At 38.9% G+C, this 17,565-nt stretch overlaps 1 protein-coding gene and 1 long non-coding RNA gene across 6 annotated transcripts in view; one reads left to right on the forward strand and one right to left on the reverse strand.

Annotated features, from left to right (window-relative positions):
• ubr3 (ubiquitin protein ligase E3 component n-recognin 3) overlaps positions 1 to 17,565 on the reverse strand; it is a 245,906-nt gene that overhangs the window by 5,626 nt on the left and 222,715 nt on the right. For all 5 annotated transcript variants that reach the window (XM_061235075.1, XM_061235076.1, XM_061235073.1 and 2 more), the window contains 5 exons: positions 14,560 to 14,684; positions 4,944 to 5,051; positions 4,584 to 4,709; positions 4,300 to 4,479; positions 2,045 to 2,254 (listed from right to left, as the gene is read on the reverse strand). In XM_061235075.1, the coding sequence (XP_061091059.1) occupies positions 2,045 to 2,254; positions 4,300 to 4,479; positions 4,584 to 4,709; positions 4,944 to 5,051; positions 14,560 to 14,684 (749 nt within the window). The remainder of the gene's footprint in view (positions 1 to 2,044; positions 2,255 to 4,299; positions 4,480 to 4,583; positions 4,710 to 4,943; positions 5,052 to 14,559; positions 14,685 to 17,565) is intronic.
• Positions 1,136 to 11,535, forward strand: LOC133124140 (uncharacterized). The gene is made up of 3 exons (XR_009708288.1): positions 1,136 to 4,518; positions 7,163 to 7,341; positions 10,862 to 11,535. It is a non-coding gene; the product is annotated as an uncharacterized LOC133124140 (long non-coding RNA).

Raw genomic sequence — 17,565 nt, forward strand, 5'->3', positions numbered from 1 at the left:
TGAATTGAATTGAAAAAGTATGGCATAATATAAAGCAAAATCTTTGCCCAAAAATTACTACGTATGAATATATTTAGTTTAACTTGTAACGGAACCAGGATGAAATAGCAGGATTAGTAGGATGGAATAAATTACAAATAATGCTTTGGCATTACAGTGGTTTAGTGTTTAATTTGGTGGTTTGCTTCTGCGGAAAGAATGGCACTGGCCGAGAAATAATACTGCAAGGTTCCGATAGTAGGGGCCAGTCGCGTTGCATTTCAGCCTGTAACTGGCGGAGCAGTGATTTGTAGCAAGATTACCCATAATGGTTTTGGGTTTGTTTTCACAAAACCACCACCAGGTGGCAAATGTCAGCACTTTTCAGTGAAATTATTGTCATTTTATTGAAATTATTGTAAATTATTGTTTGATTACAAAAACTGTGTCTGAAACATTATAGGCTACTGTATATCGTATTACAATTCACCAAAGAATTGTATAGATAGATTGTGCGGTGTGTACATCTGCTGAATTCAGTAAGCAACGATCATTTATTTAATATACTGCTTTTAGTTTAACTGGTTATATAAAAACTATGTTAGCTGTTTCATTATATGCTGGCAAGCTCCATGCACACCAAAAACTCAATATAAAGGTTAGCGATTACAAAACTGAGAATACGGATTTCCACATTGAGATATTTTTACATTCTATTCTCCCAATAGCATAACCTGCTGGTCTGTGATGAAAATATATTGACCCCCATGCTTCCAAGTCAAACTCTGCCAGTACTTGGCACAAATACTTACAAGTTGGCTAAAAAGTTTACTATCTAAAGCAACTTACCAAAGACTGCAAATAGCAGGTTGGCCAGCGGGTTCAGCTCAGCCAACCACAGATTATGTGTGCATACTCCTTTGCAGGCAGTTTTTCATTCAGTATTTTTTAAATTTTATCTTTAGCCATCTTACTGAGCTAGCTAGTTTGCTAATCTGCCGCTGTTAGTTCTCTAGTTCTAAAAGCCGCTGCCTTCCAGGCATCACAGACCTTGGGCTATTCTTGGAGTAGCACCATCTACAGTATATGGAGAGAAACTGTTCAACCAGTTACTTCGGATATCCGCAGGAGAATGACTCCCTGCGGAATTCTGAAGTTCACTCATTTTAAAGTGAGTCCAACTGTAACTTACATGTCTACTATTAGCAATACTTAGCTAACTAATATTAGCTGATTGCTTAGCTGTATTCACTAGCACAATTTAAAAGTGTTGTTAATCCAGATTAGTGCATTTGTTGTGGATTCAACCACTAGTTCTATAATCTAATGTAAATATGGTAACTACAGGGTAGATTATAACTACAAGCTAGGTAGCACATTAGCCCTGCCATTAGATTGAGCATAGTAAGCAGCATGGTGGTATGTTAGCAGCTAAACCCCCCCAAAACAGTTATTTTAAATGGGCTATTGAGTCAGATGCACAAGCTAATTTGTAAGACTGACCTTTCTAAAACCGTGTTGTAATGTCAGCCTTAACTCCCAATGCCTAAATGTGATTAGTTGGCTGAAAAGTCATTGTTGGACGGGCCGGAAAACACGCTTGTATTTAGATTGGTAATCTATTAAGTGACAAGCTAGACTGACGAGGTAGATCCATAGGCTGGAAAAAAAAGATAGTTCCTATAAGTGCCATTCTCAATGGCATAAGCTACAAATGAAGCAGACCCTAGCTTTATCAAATACAGCTCGTTGAGGTTCACATGACAACTTGCCACAAACGGATGTGTGCTAATTACATGTCATTAATTTTGGCAGACACTCTTATCCAATGCAGGGTTAAGGTTCAAGGTTGTGCGGATCGTACTGTGGCTACACCAGGGATCGAACCACCGGCCTTGCGGGTCCCAGTCATGTACCTTAACCACTGCTCTACAGGTCGCCCTAATTAATCGCCCTATATCTTGAGGTATAGTTTCCAAAATCAGGATTGTTGCTGCTGGCACAACTAATGATTATAATAATTCAATAATATTTGTTTCACTGTTTCAATATGGCTCCCACTTACCAATACGCATTCACAGTAACCATGCTGCTTACAGCATAGACCCTTGAGGCAGACCAAGGTCCCACAGATGAGACAAACGGCTGGATCCTTAGGAACCTTGCTGCAAGCAGTGCAGGACTTCCCGTGGTAGTACTGGAAGATGGTATTGTAGTTTTCAGGTAGCTGGAGGAGGTGGGGGCCAGCCCAGTGAGGATCCTGGACGAGCAGGGTCTTTGAGGAGGGCAAAGAACAGAAATGGCTAGTTACACCCATTACATTACATTATTAGCACTTGGCAGACGCTCTTATCCAGAGCGACGTACAATTGATTAGACTAAGCAGGAGGCAATCCTCCCCTGGAGCAATGCAGGGTTAAGGGCCTTCCTCAAGGGCCCAACGGCTATGCGGATCTTATTGTGGCAATACCGGGTTAGAACCACCGACCTTGCGTGTCCAAGTCATTTTACCTTAACCACTAAACTATATCATTTTCTTTCAATACATTTATTCTCATGTTTCAGTGTTTTTCTATTAAGTAATTTCTTTTTCTGAAAATCATAGGTGCCACAATTATTGCCACCCCTGGTTTAATGCTTTGTGCAAACACCCCTGGCAAAGATGACAGCCATTGGAATTCTCTTAGAATTTGTCATTAGAGAATGCATTTGGAGGGATTTTCTGATGATTCTTCAAAGCAGAACTTTTCAGAAGCACCAAAATCGCCGGGTTTGCACTTATCATTACGCCCGTTTTCAGTGCGGAGCGCATTTTTTTGATTTTTTTTTTCCAGTCTGGGGCATCGCAGAACATGGATGTTGTTTTCAATTAACTATTTCTGTGAGGATTTTGATGTATGTTTGGTGTTATTTTCCTGCTGGACAATCGACCTACGACCAAGTCTCAGCTCCCTACCAGACGACCAGACATTCTGCTAAAATATCCTGGTACTTTGTTGAATTCACTGATCTCAAATAGTGCCCATGGATGACTGACAGCAAAACATCTCCAAGACATCAATGACCCACCTCCATATTTGACAGTAGGTATGTCTTGTCCTTGTATATGCTCCTCTTTTGCCGCTTAACATGTCAATGGTGTGTAAAACATTACATTTTGGTCACATCCGACCATAGCACGGTCTTCCAATGATGTTTGCCAAACTCCAGCTTGGTTTTGTTTATTGTGTAATACAATTATTTGCTCGTATGGGGGTGCCATGGTTCTTTTTGAGACTTGGTGACCCGAAGATGCAACTAATCTCTGCAATTCCTAAAGATCCTTTGGTTCTTTATGGCCTCCTTCACCATCTTCATCATCATCCATGGGGACAACATGCACTGCTCTTCCTGGCAAGTTTGCAAAGATTCCATAAATGTTTTTATTATTGCCCTTACAGTGCTAAGTGGTATGTTTAATCGTGTATGTGTTTTTCTGTACCCATAACCAGACTTTTGATGGTCAATTACCATCTGCCTCTTCTGAATTGACAGATATTTGACTTTTCACATGCTGATTGATTACAAAGGGATTTGGCATGCTTGTTATGCACTATATTGTCTGTTTCTTGTTGCTTTACAGATGGATATATGAAGGGATATGGTCGATGTTTAGATATCACAGCAATAAGGATAGCATCTAACTCACATTTGCTCTCTCATCAAGCAAGAAATCTATTGATTTCCCCCCGGTTTAGTTATTTAGTAGCTTGAGAGAGCATAACATGACAAACTGGAGGCCTAATTGGAAGCTGTATCTTTGCTTAATCCATCCTCAGATTTAGTTCAGACAATAAAAATAAATAAAACGATTTAACAGCCCTGCAGAAAATGGATTGTTTTTCTGCATTCTAAGGAATGTTCTCAATATTTATTTACTTCCAAAATTACATGAGTTCTCATGCACTTAATTTCCAAGATATAATAATATATGGTCTATACCAATGCAAGGTGTGCAAATTCTTTAAGGGTTCCTGAGGGTGGATAGTATTGTGTGTCCCTCCACGTCCAAACATCTTCAGCGAAAACAAAATGTAGGGTAATACATCCATAGAGCATCGTCATCTCTTCCACAGACCCACACAGCTATGGTTACATGAGATAAAAATAAGTAACTAATAGATTTAAAAAATGATGAAGAATGAACATACTTTGGCAATTACAGTATATTCCAGAATAAGTGTTGCTATGTGAAAATATAGTGTTATAGTATATTCTTATTTCATTGTGGCCATACATTCTTGTTGTTTCATTACAATAATCAGCCTTTTGTGATGTTACCAGTGTTTGCTCTGCTTGCATCTCTGTCAAGCCTGTGACCTCAGCACACCACAGAGAGGTCAGCTCAAAAGGGCACACCACCCACTCCAGACAACGGGCACTGTTCCACTGGCTGTACGGCTGAAGGGTTGACGACAGTAGCCCCAAACCACTAGCCAGGACTGAAAATTCCTCTTCCCTCTGAAACAGGACAAGGGACAGCAGTGCAAATCAGTCATGGTAAGAGTTGCTTGGATGTGTTGCATGGCGGTGGGGGTCGCACTGTGATGGAATTCTTAAGTTACCGGACAGCCTGGTAGGTCATCTGCATACAGGTGGTGTTGTAGGAGACTGGAAAGGCGCAGGAAGGGCAGGCAGTACTGTTGGAGGTTGTACTCAATGGACTGTGGGGACCAGACACTGGAGCTCAGCTGGGGGAGAAGAGATACAAGCAGAATATGGCTCAGCTGCACAGTAGGATCTCGCAGATTGGGGAGAACAGACTGAAATCACTAAATTAGCAGATTTAACTGGCTGTATTACAAGCTGGGTGATAAAATGGAATAAATATCAAGGAGCACAAGCTTTGAACTGGTTGAACTGGGTACCTCTTAGAGCGTGAAGAGTACCTCTGAGTGCGTGTGTTTGTGTGGCATCTGGCTTACCATTGACATCTCTGGTGTATCTGCCTCATAAACACCCTTTCCCTTGGAGAGCTTATTGATAACCAAGCTTAGAAGAGGCTCCCATGTCTTTTCTCCATTCCGGATATTCTGTGGATTAAAGGTGGAAAAAAATCAAAGCCTAGAAAACAAACCACAGTCTTACTTTGGAGCGAATGTAATATACAGTCAGCTCCATAATTGGCACGCTTAATAAAAAAAGAAGTAAAAAGGCTGTGTACCTCTATATCCTTACACTGGGCACCACTTACAGTGGGGCAAAAAAGTATTTAGTCAGCCACCAATTGTGCAAGTTCTCCCACTTAAAAAGATGAGATAGGCCTGTAATTTTCATCATAGGTACACTTCAACTATGAGAGACAGAATGGGGGGAAAGAATCCAGGAAATCACATTGTAGGATTTTTTATGAATTAATTGGTAAATTCCTCTGTAAAATAAGTATTTGGTCACCTACAAACAAGCAAGATTTCTGGCTCTCACAGACCTGTAACTTCTTCTTGAAGAGGCTCCTCTGTCCTCCACTCGTTACCTGTATTAATGGCACCTGTTTGAACTCGTTATCAGTATAAAAGACACCTGTCCACAACCTCTAACAGTCACACTCCAAACTCCACTATGGCCAAGACCAAAGAGCTGTCAAAGGACACCAGAAACAAAATTGTAGACCTGCACCAGGCTGGGAAGCCTGAATCTGCAATAGGTAAGCAGCTTGGTGTGAAGAAATCAACTGTGGGAGCAATTATTCGAAAATGGAAGACATACAAGACCACTGATAATCTCCCTCGATCTGGGGCTCCACGCAAGATCTCACCCCGTGGGGTCAAAATGATCACAAGAACGGTGAGCAAAAATCCCAGAACCACACGGGGGGACCTAGTGAATGACCTGCAGAGAGCTGGGACCAAAGTAACAAAGGCTACCATCAGTAACACACTACGCCGCCAGGGACTCAAATCCTGCAGTGCCAGACATGTCCCTCTGCTTAAGCCAGTACATGTCCAGGCCCGTCTGAAGTTTGCTAGAGAGCATTTGGATGACCCAGAAGAGGATTGGGAGAATGTCATATGGTCAGATGAAACCAAAATATAACTTTTTGGTAAAAACTTAACTTGTCGTGTTTGGAGGAGAAAGAATGCCGAGTTGCATCCAAAGAACACCATACCTACTGTGAAGCATGGGGGTGGAAACACCATGCTTTGGGGCTGTTTTTCTGCAAAGGGACCAGGACGACTGATCCGTGTAAAGGAAAGAATGAATGGGGCCATCTATCGTGAGATTTTGAGTGAAAACCTCCTTCCATCAGCAAGGGCATTGAAGATGAAACGTGGCTGGGTCTTTTAGCATGACAATGATCCCAAACACACCGCCCGGGCAACGAAGGAGTGGCTTCGTAAGAAGCATTTCAAGGTCCTGGAGTGGCCTAGCCAGTCTCCAGATCTCAACCCCATAGAAAATCTTTGGAGGGAGTTGAAAGTCCTTGTTGCCCAGCGACAGCCCCAAAACATCACTGCTCTAGAGGAGATCTGCATGGAGGAATGGGCCAAAATACCAGCAACAGTGTGTGAAAACCTTGTGAAGACTTACAGAAAACGTTTCACCTCTGTCATTGCCAACAAAGGGTATATAACAAAGTATTGAGATGAACTTTTGTTATTGACCAAATACTTATTTTCCACCATAATTTGCAAATAAATTCTTTAAAAATCAGACAATGTGATTTTCTGGATTTTCTTTTCTCATTTTGTCTCTCATAGTTGAGGTATACCTATGATGAAAATTACAGGCCTCTCATCTTTTTAAGTGGGAGAACTTGCACAATTGGTGGCTGACTAAATACTTTTTTGCCCCACTGTATGTAGGTGAAGAGGTATAACCACACTTATACATGGAGGGGGAAGGATGTTTGTGTAGCGGTTAGTGGAATCAGCGTAGTTGAATAACTTTGTGTAGCTACAAATGCTCCCAGAAATGCCTAGTAGGGAAGCATAGCTCTGGTCTAACAAATGCAAATTGGAAAAATGTGGACACAATTTGTTTGAATTATCAGAAATAAAGAACAAACTTAAAGACATAGATTCAAATCTCAGTGAAGATGAGACCTCCGGTGGAGAGGTTGAAGCGCGTGGCAGCATAAAGAATCGGTCAGAGTTTATTCTTATATTTTGAAGTAATCTTCAAACTTTCTCAATTAATAATGGAGGGGGAAAAATACAAGAAGGGCAAGGGAAAGCAGTCCAGGAATGTGATAAAAGAAGAGTGATAAAACAGACTGAGGAGGCCATGGCTGAAAAACATGGAGTTTCATGGTGGACACAGGCAGAATACAGTGCTAGCAATGGAGGACGTGGAAGGTAGCAACACCGCCATCCGTACAAACTGGTATGTATTTCCATCAGTGTAGCGTTTCTATGAATGTATACATGACCGACTGTTTTGTTACACTGTGTTTTTTTGTGTACACTCACCGAGCACTTTATTAGGTATTTATTAGACCTATTGTTCAGACTACTACTGCTGTAACCTATCTACAATTTATGCTCATCACAAATTTTGTGAACGGGCCTTTGAGGTAAGATTACTTGGCTTTTATCAACATACACACGTGGATACGAAAAAAAGCTGTGTCTACGCATGTTTGATAAATCGGGCAGAATATGTTAGTTTGGTTCCGATCACACATACACTCAGTGAGCACTTTATTAGGTATTTATTAGACTTATTTATTAGACTTCTACTACTGTAGCCTATCCACTTAGAGTTATGATGCGTTGTGTGCTCAGAGATGCTCTTCTGCATACTACTGTTGTAATGTGTGGTTATTTGCATTACTGTCACCTTCCTGTCAGCTTTGACCAGTCTGGCCATTCTCCTCTGACGTCTCTCATTAACAAGGCATTTCTGTCTGCAAAACTGCTGCTCATTGGATTTACTTTAGTTTTTTTTGCACCATTCTTTTGCAAACTCTAGAGACCTGTCTGGCACCAACAATCATTCCATGGTCAAAGTCACTTAGATCACATTTTTTCCCCATTCTGATGGTTGATGTGATGTAACTGAAGCTCCAGCCCCGTATTTACATGAGTGTATGCATTGCACTGCTGTCAGATAATCACATGAATAAGTAGGTGAAATAAAGCAAAAATGTTCCTCATAAAGTGCTCAGTGTATAAAGGTATGTTATGTTTCTTTGGAAAAAAAAAAAAGAAAAAAAAAAAAGAAAAAATTAAAATCTCAGGTTACTAGTTTCCACATAGAGCAGAGTAAAATTAAATGTAGCCAGTCACCGTAAGGTGCGCTCTGAGTCTTGGAAGTTAGCAGAGTTGCACAGGGTAGGGAGAACACTGGGGATTGGTTTTATGGATGCTGCACAGGGTGTGCGAGACAATGTCTGAGCACTTGCCGATTGCTCTTCCACACTTTAAAACAGGTCTCATTTATTAAGCATTCGTAGGCACAGCTCTGTTCATAAGTCATGCTTACGTATGCGTAATACACAGAAAGTAATTAATCAATGCCGTCTTGGGCGCAAGAACATGTATAATTTTACGAGGATTCCTAGTAGTACGAAGGTGTAAACACAGTTAGTTGTTCCTAATCAACTAGACAAGAGGAATGCCTGTACATACCCATTGTGTGCACTTGGGTATACATTTGGGTACACACTGTACTCTCGGTTTTTTAGCCACAGGGACATTCCTAAGGGAAAATCTGAGCCAGGTCTGTCATTTCCCAAACCACAATGAACTGATTACTCCCCAAAATGTGCCATAACAGGCAATAGTAAAAATGGACTTCCATGCCATCGCTGGTTTTCCTAACATAATAGGTGCAATAGACTACACACACTGTAATAAAACTACCAATAATCACCTTACTGTTTATTTGCTTCAAGGAAAAAATGCAGCTGGATACCGGTGGTTATTTCTAGTAGCGTGACACTGGCACATATGTGTCATGCACAGAAGACTGGCAACTGCATCCACAAAGTTGCATTCAAATTAAGTAAAAGCATACTTGCACATATTAATATGCCACTAATGATAAACCATGAATGGATGTTTGCTGTCAAGTGTTTCTCCCATATTTCTCCCATCTTTCTGTAATGCTTCGTAGTACTCATCTAATTTCTAAAAGTCCCTTAGCTCATTAGCTAACAAAATGTTGATGAATGCGGACTGTCCCTGATTAATACGAATAAATAAAATTATATAAATAGATAGAGACAGGAGTTTTGGAGCAATAATGAAGAGAATGTAGTGAGTGTTCCATTAACAGCAAAGGGAAAGGAAGGTATGCTTCCAGAAGAGATGGAAGCATCCAGAAGGAACTATTTAGCTTGTTGTGTTTGTCCAGCAGTTCAATGTACATTCAGATGACTCTTTAATACACTTTAAGAGGCTGCCGAAAGAGCTGTTGCTGAACTCCCCGGTGATCTCACATTATCAACAGAGGCACGGTCGTGCCTTTGTTAGATAATGTCTGAACCATACTTGCATGCAAAACACCAGCCTCGTCGATTCGGCGTTCTTGGACCAATATACATTAAAAATATTTTGGTAAGGCAGACACGCTATTCCAATGAATCCAGAAAACCTCCAGTTTGCTAGTTTTTATGAAAAATATTAGCATTTTCGTAAGAGTTTTTTTTCTTCTACAAACATTTAAAAGTGTTTTACAGTTTCTCACCCAAATAGAACACATCATACTTTTAAACGGACTAGTGCCTTTTCCTAAAATCGGGTTTTCATGTGCTACGGTTCTTATTAAAATGTATATTTTGAGAACGAAGCCCCGTTGAAAATGAATGGTGAAAAGTTAGCTTGTCTGTTAGCCAGTGACTCTTGTCGGTTGCATCTCACATGCGCTAATTCAGAAACATTTCTGTACATTAGTGAAACGTATGGCACTTCATATGTCAGTTGTCAGGGGAAAATGTGACCGGTTACTGAGATTACTGATCATTAATGCTGGGTGTTATATATAGCATATATATATTTCCAGAGCACAGAGTGGAGGAGGGTGGTAGTGGAGTTAAGGAGTATCACTTTCTGGTTAATGGGATGCACTCCTTGTCATGACAGGCTATTTCTGACCGCTTTCAAGATGGCAGTTAGCTCAGCTAACATTAGTTTTTGATAGCTAACTATCTTGTTAGCTACTAGTAGCTAGAGATACAACACCGATTTTTTACACCAACTAATGTGTTACTTCCCTATCTATCTATCTATCTATCTATCAGGCTTTTGTTGCCCTGCAGCTCTAGGATCGGATTTAAAATATCTAAATATCTAAGGAACATTATGTCTGACCTGGATAAACATACTTTACACCACAAAAAACAGCATCTCTGGTTAGTCTGTAGCTATTCTAGCCATTGAATGTCTATCGGTGTTGTTGGGATAGCTGGCTAGCTCTATGCTTTTATGCTTAGCTAGCTAGTCTATATTGGCTTACCTGTAAAGTAACGTTAACATTACTAGCTAATTGCATAAGCTAACTATATGTGTAACATTAAATAGGACAATTTAGCTATAATGGCAACTTCTAGCCAGCTAGCTAAGTTATTGTTTATACATTAAACCAACAACAGCAGACACCGCCAAGTTTACAAAACAACATTGCCTTAATGTAACATTATCTCCAGATTTCCCGCTATGAACAGCTAGCACATCCTGGCATGAGGCATGACATCTTCTCTGTTCATTCCCTTTCACTGCCCGCCAGTACATTAATTACCTGGATAGCTAGCATAGCTAGCAATATAGGCAGAGCTAGCTGTAACGTTAGCTCCCCAAATCCTAACCATAACTGTTAGTAAATGACAATGAAACAATGAAAAAAAGTCTTACTTTCTGGGGAAGCTGATTAACTCTGAATATTTTCCTATGTCCTATCTAAGAGAACGGCACCTTGGAGAGAGACCGGGAGGAGAATCGGCACCTTGGAGAGAGACCGGGAGGAGAATCAGCACCATGGCCAGCCACGCCCGGGGCGAGACGGGTGCGGCCGCATTCCGCACGTGAATAACCATTTTAATTGAACAGGCACAGCTGAACCGAGTTCGGGAAAAAGAGCGGCGTCTTCAAAAGGAGAATACAAACTCAGCACGGGGCTCATGACGGAGGAGGAGAGATCCGGAGCCAGCGTACATGAACGCGTTTACTAAACCAACGAGCCGAATCCACCCCAGGAAGACGGGGAGCGATTCTGGAGAGGACTGCGAGAGAGCCCATGCGCACGGAGGAAACCCCCCGCGGACGAACCATCAAAGTCCCGGATTCACGTGAGCAGATCATTCCCACAATAAGCTCACTAACATCTCTCTCTCTAAACTTAGACGGGATTAAAAACGGACGACTAGATGAGGAAGGATGACTTCAGAGGCCGGGGCACCGCCGGGACGGAACGACCCAAAGGCAGACGAACGTGGCCATGTGAATGCCGGCTTTTTTGTGTTTTCTCCGTTTTTCCTTTTGTGGGTTTTTTTCAAAAAAAAGAAAGCACTTGTCTGTGCTGGACGATTGAAGTGCCCTGCAGGCACGTGGGGAAAATAAAACTAAGTATTTTCACCAATTTTACTCTTTTTTTCTCTCTCTCTCTCTCTCTCACCCAGCGGGTCACTACAGTACACATATCATATAATGAAATATTAACTATTTATCGACCAGCTAATACAGTTTAAAGCATTTTTAATCATGAACAAACTGGTTTAAGCAGGTGTGTTTAATGTTGCGGCTGATTGGTGCACACTATATTTACTTTATATCAGTGGTCACTTTATCTTGCATTCCAAACAAGCAGATATTTCGAGGATAACTTTGTGACTGACCCTGTGGAAATAATTGCTGCCACACACACATATACACATAGACTGACCCTGTGGAAATATCTGAATGTGTTTCTAAGCCAATCAGCTTTCGGCATCTAGCATGTGTTGTCGTTAGTATCATAATATTTACATGGTCTGGGTAGCAAGTTATAGAAAGTAAAGCGCATGCATCTCTCTCATCTCTTCTCTTTTTGCGCTTGCTTAGTGACCTAGCTAACTAGTTGGTTTAAAACAAACTTCTGCTTGCAATGGCACAAGCCAAACGGTGGCTGAAAGTTTAGCAAAATTAGCCATTGCAATGCTTCCGGACAATTACCGTAACTTCAACTATTTCATTCTTGACTCGGTCTGGAAAAGGCAGAAAGTGGTTCAAGGGGTTCAAGGCTTGTTGGCTACTTCACTGAAGCTTTTGCTGCTGTGACGTTTACGTGTAAGTGCCATTATGTATTTTATAGGTAACAGTCTTAAACTACTTACGGTTCTCTTTTCTTTTTAAATGGTCAAAAATTCCTATTATATTAGTCATTAATAGTTCAATTTATTATGGTAAAATTAGCGGAGTTTATTCAGAACACAAGTGGAATATTGTAAAATGCACATTTTGAAATTTACTTTCTGATAACACAAGATATCATCGGTCAGGACAACCACTGTTTATAAAGATATGATTACATTACCTCCCGGTAAAAAAAGTCTGGAAATTCAACACAAAAACTATGTTTAAAGTGAGATAATGATAGGCAAATATCAAAAAAAGATAATTTAGGCAAAAGCCTAAAAAGACAGCAAATTCAGAGAAGCACCGAGAACAGCATCTTGACCTACTGACAAGGCCCACACAAAATATTAATGTGGGTTGCACTGCTAAATCATACAATCCTCATATAATAATGTTATAATGATGATAGCCCTAACAGTGGTTAGTAGTATGTTTAACCGTTTATGCATTTCTTTGTACCCATTACCTGACTTGTGTAGGTCAACAACAATCTGTCTCTTTTCATTTGACAGTTCTTTGACTTTCCCCATGGTGATGGATGACAAAGGAATGTCACATGTATGTTACCTCATTTTTATACCCTAGGGAAACAGGAAGTGATGGAAAGCCACAATACAGTTCCTTAAGACTGAGATTAACTTAAATAAGCAGAATTCTACTGCAGATTTAACTTTGTTTGGTTTCATTTAAAATAATCTTTAAGGGTGCCAATAATTTTGACACCTACATTTTTCATAAAAAATAGTATTACTCAATAAAAAGAAAAGAAAAGTTCGAATAATTGTATTAGGATAAAAGTATATAGTTTTCCCATATGTTTGGACATAAAATATAGCTCATTATCTGTGTTGTTTATGCAGCCTTTTTTTGCTCATTTTCATCAAGGGTGCCTATAATTCTGTACCTGACTGTACTAAATCTGGGGGGAAAAGGACAATTACTATGATAATTATACTTATACTATGGTATAACAATACAATTCAGATTATTTTTATTTATTCTGCATTTACACAGGGAGGACCCATTGAGACGTCTCTCATTTTCAAGAGTTCGCTGTTAACAAAAATCAGTAGAAGCCGTACAATATGAAAGGAAATACATTTAAAATAAAACTATACATTAGAAACAGATTTTTACACAACACAATTTTACAGTGAAATCAATCAAAACACAAATTCTACAAAACATGTACAAATCTTCTCTGCTGAGATGTTCTCTGTTATTGTACTGTTGTCTGAACATCGATTTTCATGGCTGCTACCATTAGCTCAGATATACACTGTACTTATGTAATTTGGCAGTGATTACCTCTTTTAATTTATTTTACAGAGCATTAATTACTAGAAAGTAACAAGACACAATTGGTACATTTTAAGCACATATAGCAAGAAAATAGTTACCTAATTGATTTCTAGAAATTAATCAACTCCAGCATTCCTCTGAAAATAATCTATTTGGTTGTTGATTCAAAGAGAATATTTGATTGAATCCTCAGCAGCCAGCCCAGTGTTACATGTTGTTTGAAGTACACCACCATAGTTACAGTACCCGTAGCAGGTATTAATGCATTGTGTGTTGGAAGCCTTGTCAGTGCATAGGTCAAGATACTGTTCTCAGTGCTTCTGTGAATTTCATGTCTTTATTGGCTTTTGACAATCATTATCTCTTCTTTAAAACATAGTTTTTGGGTTGAATAAATGATACTGCTGGATATGGCACAAGCCACTTTAGGAAACAATCCATAAGGAAACAAACAATGATTGAAACACTGTTTCCATTTTATGTCACAAAAAACATCAGACAGCCATTTTTGTTTTATTAAACTATTCATTGAGATTTTGGTTGGTGTGCAGCTTGTGCATAATAGGATCGTGAAACAGATGGAACTGATGCACTGGGCAGGGACATCTTGATAACTGAACAGTGTACTCTGCATACCAGTTACATACCCTTTATTCTGACATGCCTGTAGGGTGAAATAAATCAGAGAAAAAGCAGCAAAAATACATGCCCTCTTTTTGTTTACACAGAGCAATTGCCTATGCTCTCTTCTAACTTTGGGAATAATTACCCTGGCACCTGCAAAGTACAGTCAAACTTGGGTAGGTTCCTGAGGGCCACACTATAGTATCCTAAAACAATTTACATCCAAAAACTTGTGAGATGACATAACAGTATATTCAACCATTAGAGTCACAATCAAAGGACTCTGCATCTAATCCCTCCTGTTCTAGAAGGCCACTAAACTATGAAGCATGTGCCCATTTACCTTGTCAAGCCCTCCAGAGGTTTTCCAGGCCTGTCTCTCCTCCGGGCTGAACTTCACTGACAGTACAGCAATGGCCTGGACGTACTGTAGGGTATATAGCACCTTCACTAAACAGGTGAAGTGTTCTGGAAGAAATGGGAAATGAGACAGACCTGTATTAAATAATCTCCAGCATTATAATATCTATATACACCATACGTAGCCATCACCATTATCATCACAATGAGCAATATACCATCAACATGTGGCATCAATTCAATGCATTTGCTTTCTACAAATTAGGTGTGATATGTTGCTCAATATTAAGCTAAATATATAAGAAAAAATAAGCTCTATGAAAAATAAGCAATCAATATGCTCCTAGTAATAGCTTCCTTCCGATTTTCGAAATCACCATAGTTGTCGTCAAATCCAACAAAACTGATAAAGTAAGAACAGACACAAAGTTTTATTTCAGTATTTGTTTTAGATTTGATTTAAATGTGTTTTTTTAATATTATTAATATTATTAATAATTTTATAATATTTTGAGTCCCAAACAGACCTGGGTCAAATACAGATACAAATTAAATATTTTATTGAAAAATGCAGTTTGTTTTTGCATTTCCAAATACACTGGACCAAAAATGTTTTTTTAGGAAGCAATACTTTCTTGAAAAAACAAATACTTGTATTTAAATGATTGAAATTACTTCATTCAAATACTATTTAAAAGAAACATTTTCAAATAACTTTTCTAATACTATTTAAAATACATTTGAAATACAATCTAATACAATGCCAAAGAATTTAGCAGCTGTTGTAAAAATGTTTATCAATGTGCGGGCTCCACCCGCTGCCAGTGGAGGTGGAATCATAGCCTGACATCAATACGGCAATTAAGATGCTATGTAAATACATTGTAGACTGGCAGCAGTGAGAGACTATCACACACAATATCTAGGAGAGGGAAAATCAACTGTACTATCACAAGATAGAACTCCCAGCTCAGAAAAATATCTGCTCTGTTCTAGAGCTTAATGAAACAAAGTTGGCAGCTATCAAGTTATCCATTCATGAGAATAATGTTATTTTCTGAAGCTGGTGATGCTGCTGAGGCACTTAAGACTGCATGCATGAGTCAAATATTGTGACAGCTAGCTACATTATTCCATGAATTAGGGTTCTGTCCAACCATCTCACTCAGTTCTCCTGAGTGAGTGGCTAACCAGGTATAAATAAAACTCATAACAAATGGCCTCAGTTCTCGAACTACACTTCTAACTAGTGTGCTGTATTGCCACTGAGAAGACCACACTCACCATCAAAGTTCATCTTACTATCTCACCAACTCAGACGAAGAAGATGAGCAACACAGCAAACCACCAGGCAAGAATATTGGATTAGTTTGATTTTATACAGCAGCCAAGCTCCTCTAAGCAACCAGGAGGGGATGCCATCCAAAGGGAGATTTAGAAAACCCTACAGATGCACCTAACAGCTGATGCTCTGCAACACAACTACATATCCAACACTTGCCAAACTAGCTGCAGACTACCTGCATGTCCCTGAATGCTCTGGAACTGTAGAATGTCTGTTTAGCATCGTAGGTGTATCTGTCAACGTTTGAGATTCAATGTTACAATTAGTTCAGAGTAAAACATGGAAATACGACTTTTATTAGTAATATTATTTTAGTACCCTTAGAACTCTACTACTATTCAACCCAAAAACAGTTTTAAAGAGCAGACAATGATTGGCAAAAGCTTAAAAACAGGAAAATCACAGAAGCACAAAGAAAATTATCTTCACCTATACACTGACAATGCTTCCAACACACAATTTATTACACCTGCAACGGGTACTGTAAGTATGGTGGTCAACTTCAAACAACATATACCAATGGGCAAGCTGCTGAGGATTCAATCAAATATTCTCTTTGAATCAACAACCAAGTAGATTATTTTCAGAGGAAAGCAGGACTTAAAGAGTTGGTTAACAGTAGAAGCAGGCAACTGTACAATAAGAGAGTACATCACAGCAGAGAAGATTTGTACATGTTTTGTAGAATTTGTGATTTGATTTATTTTACATTAAAATTGTATTAGTTTCTTATCTATCTATAGTTCTATTTTAAATGTATTTTCTGTCGTATTTTACTGATTTTTGTTAACAGGGAACTCTTGAAAATGAGACCCACATCTCAATGAGTAAATAAAAATAATCAGAATTGTATTGTTAGTCACCATAGTAATCGTCCTTTTCCCCCCCAGATTTTGTAAAGTATTTGGGTTCTTGAAAAGTGATATATACAATTGTAAATGCAATTTTCTTGATTATTATTATTATTATTATTATTATTATTATTATTATTATTATTATGTCCATCATCATTATAACATTATCAAACGGGGATGGTACGATTTAGCAGTGCAACCCACATGAATATTTTTTCTGGGCTCACAAAGACATTACACATATACTCTAAATCAGTTATGAAATAAATGCACCCAGAACTGCACTAGCATTTATATTTTGAAGGTGGAGCCTTATAGCAATAGTTCACCAAACAATTATCAGCTGATTTCTTATCTCAAAAAATGGTCTAATGGCAAAATGAATTCACATTGAAAACGATCTTTTCCGTACATACATTACCTTGCTTAATCAAAAATGAATGGCAAAGATAGGAAAGCATTTGGGCTGAAATTAACTGGTTAATATTTTTTCCGTTGATTTTGATATTAAGACCAGTACAAAATCTACTATTCAATATCGATTCATTTAGCCATGAGGACATTGTCAAGATCAGAGAACGGCAAAGTCATTTTCATTTTGGGGTGAAATATGAATTTACTTTATTTAATGAGTACCCGTAATGATAGAGAAACAACTTCACTTCATCAATGAAGCCTATTTATGTGTTATTCACGACTAGATTATTTTAACAGTTTAACATTTAGAAATAAATGTGTATATTGCAAATTAAGATATAGAGATATATACTGACTGGAAAAAATTGGTGTT

This window comes from Conger conger, chromosome 3 (assembly GCF_963514075.1).
Source record: "Conger conger chromosome 3, fConCon1.1, whole genome shotgun sequence".
NCBI lineage: Eukaryota > Metazoa > Chordata > Actinopteri > Anguilliformes > Congridae > Conger > Conger conger.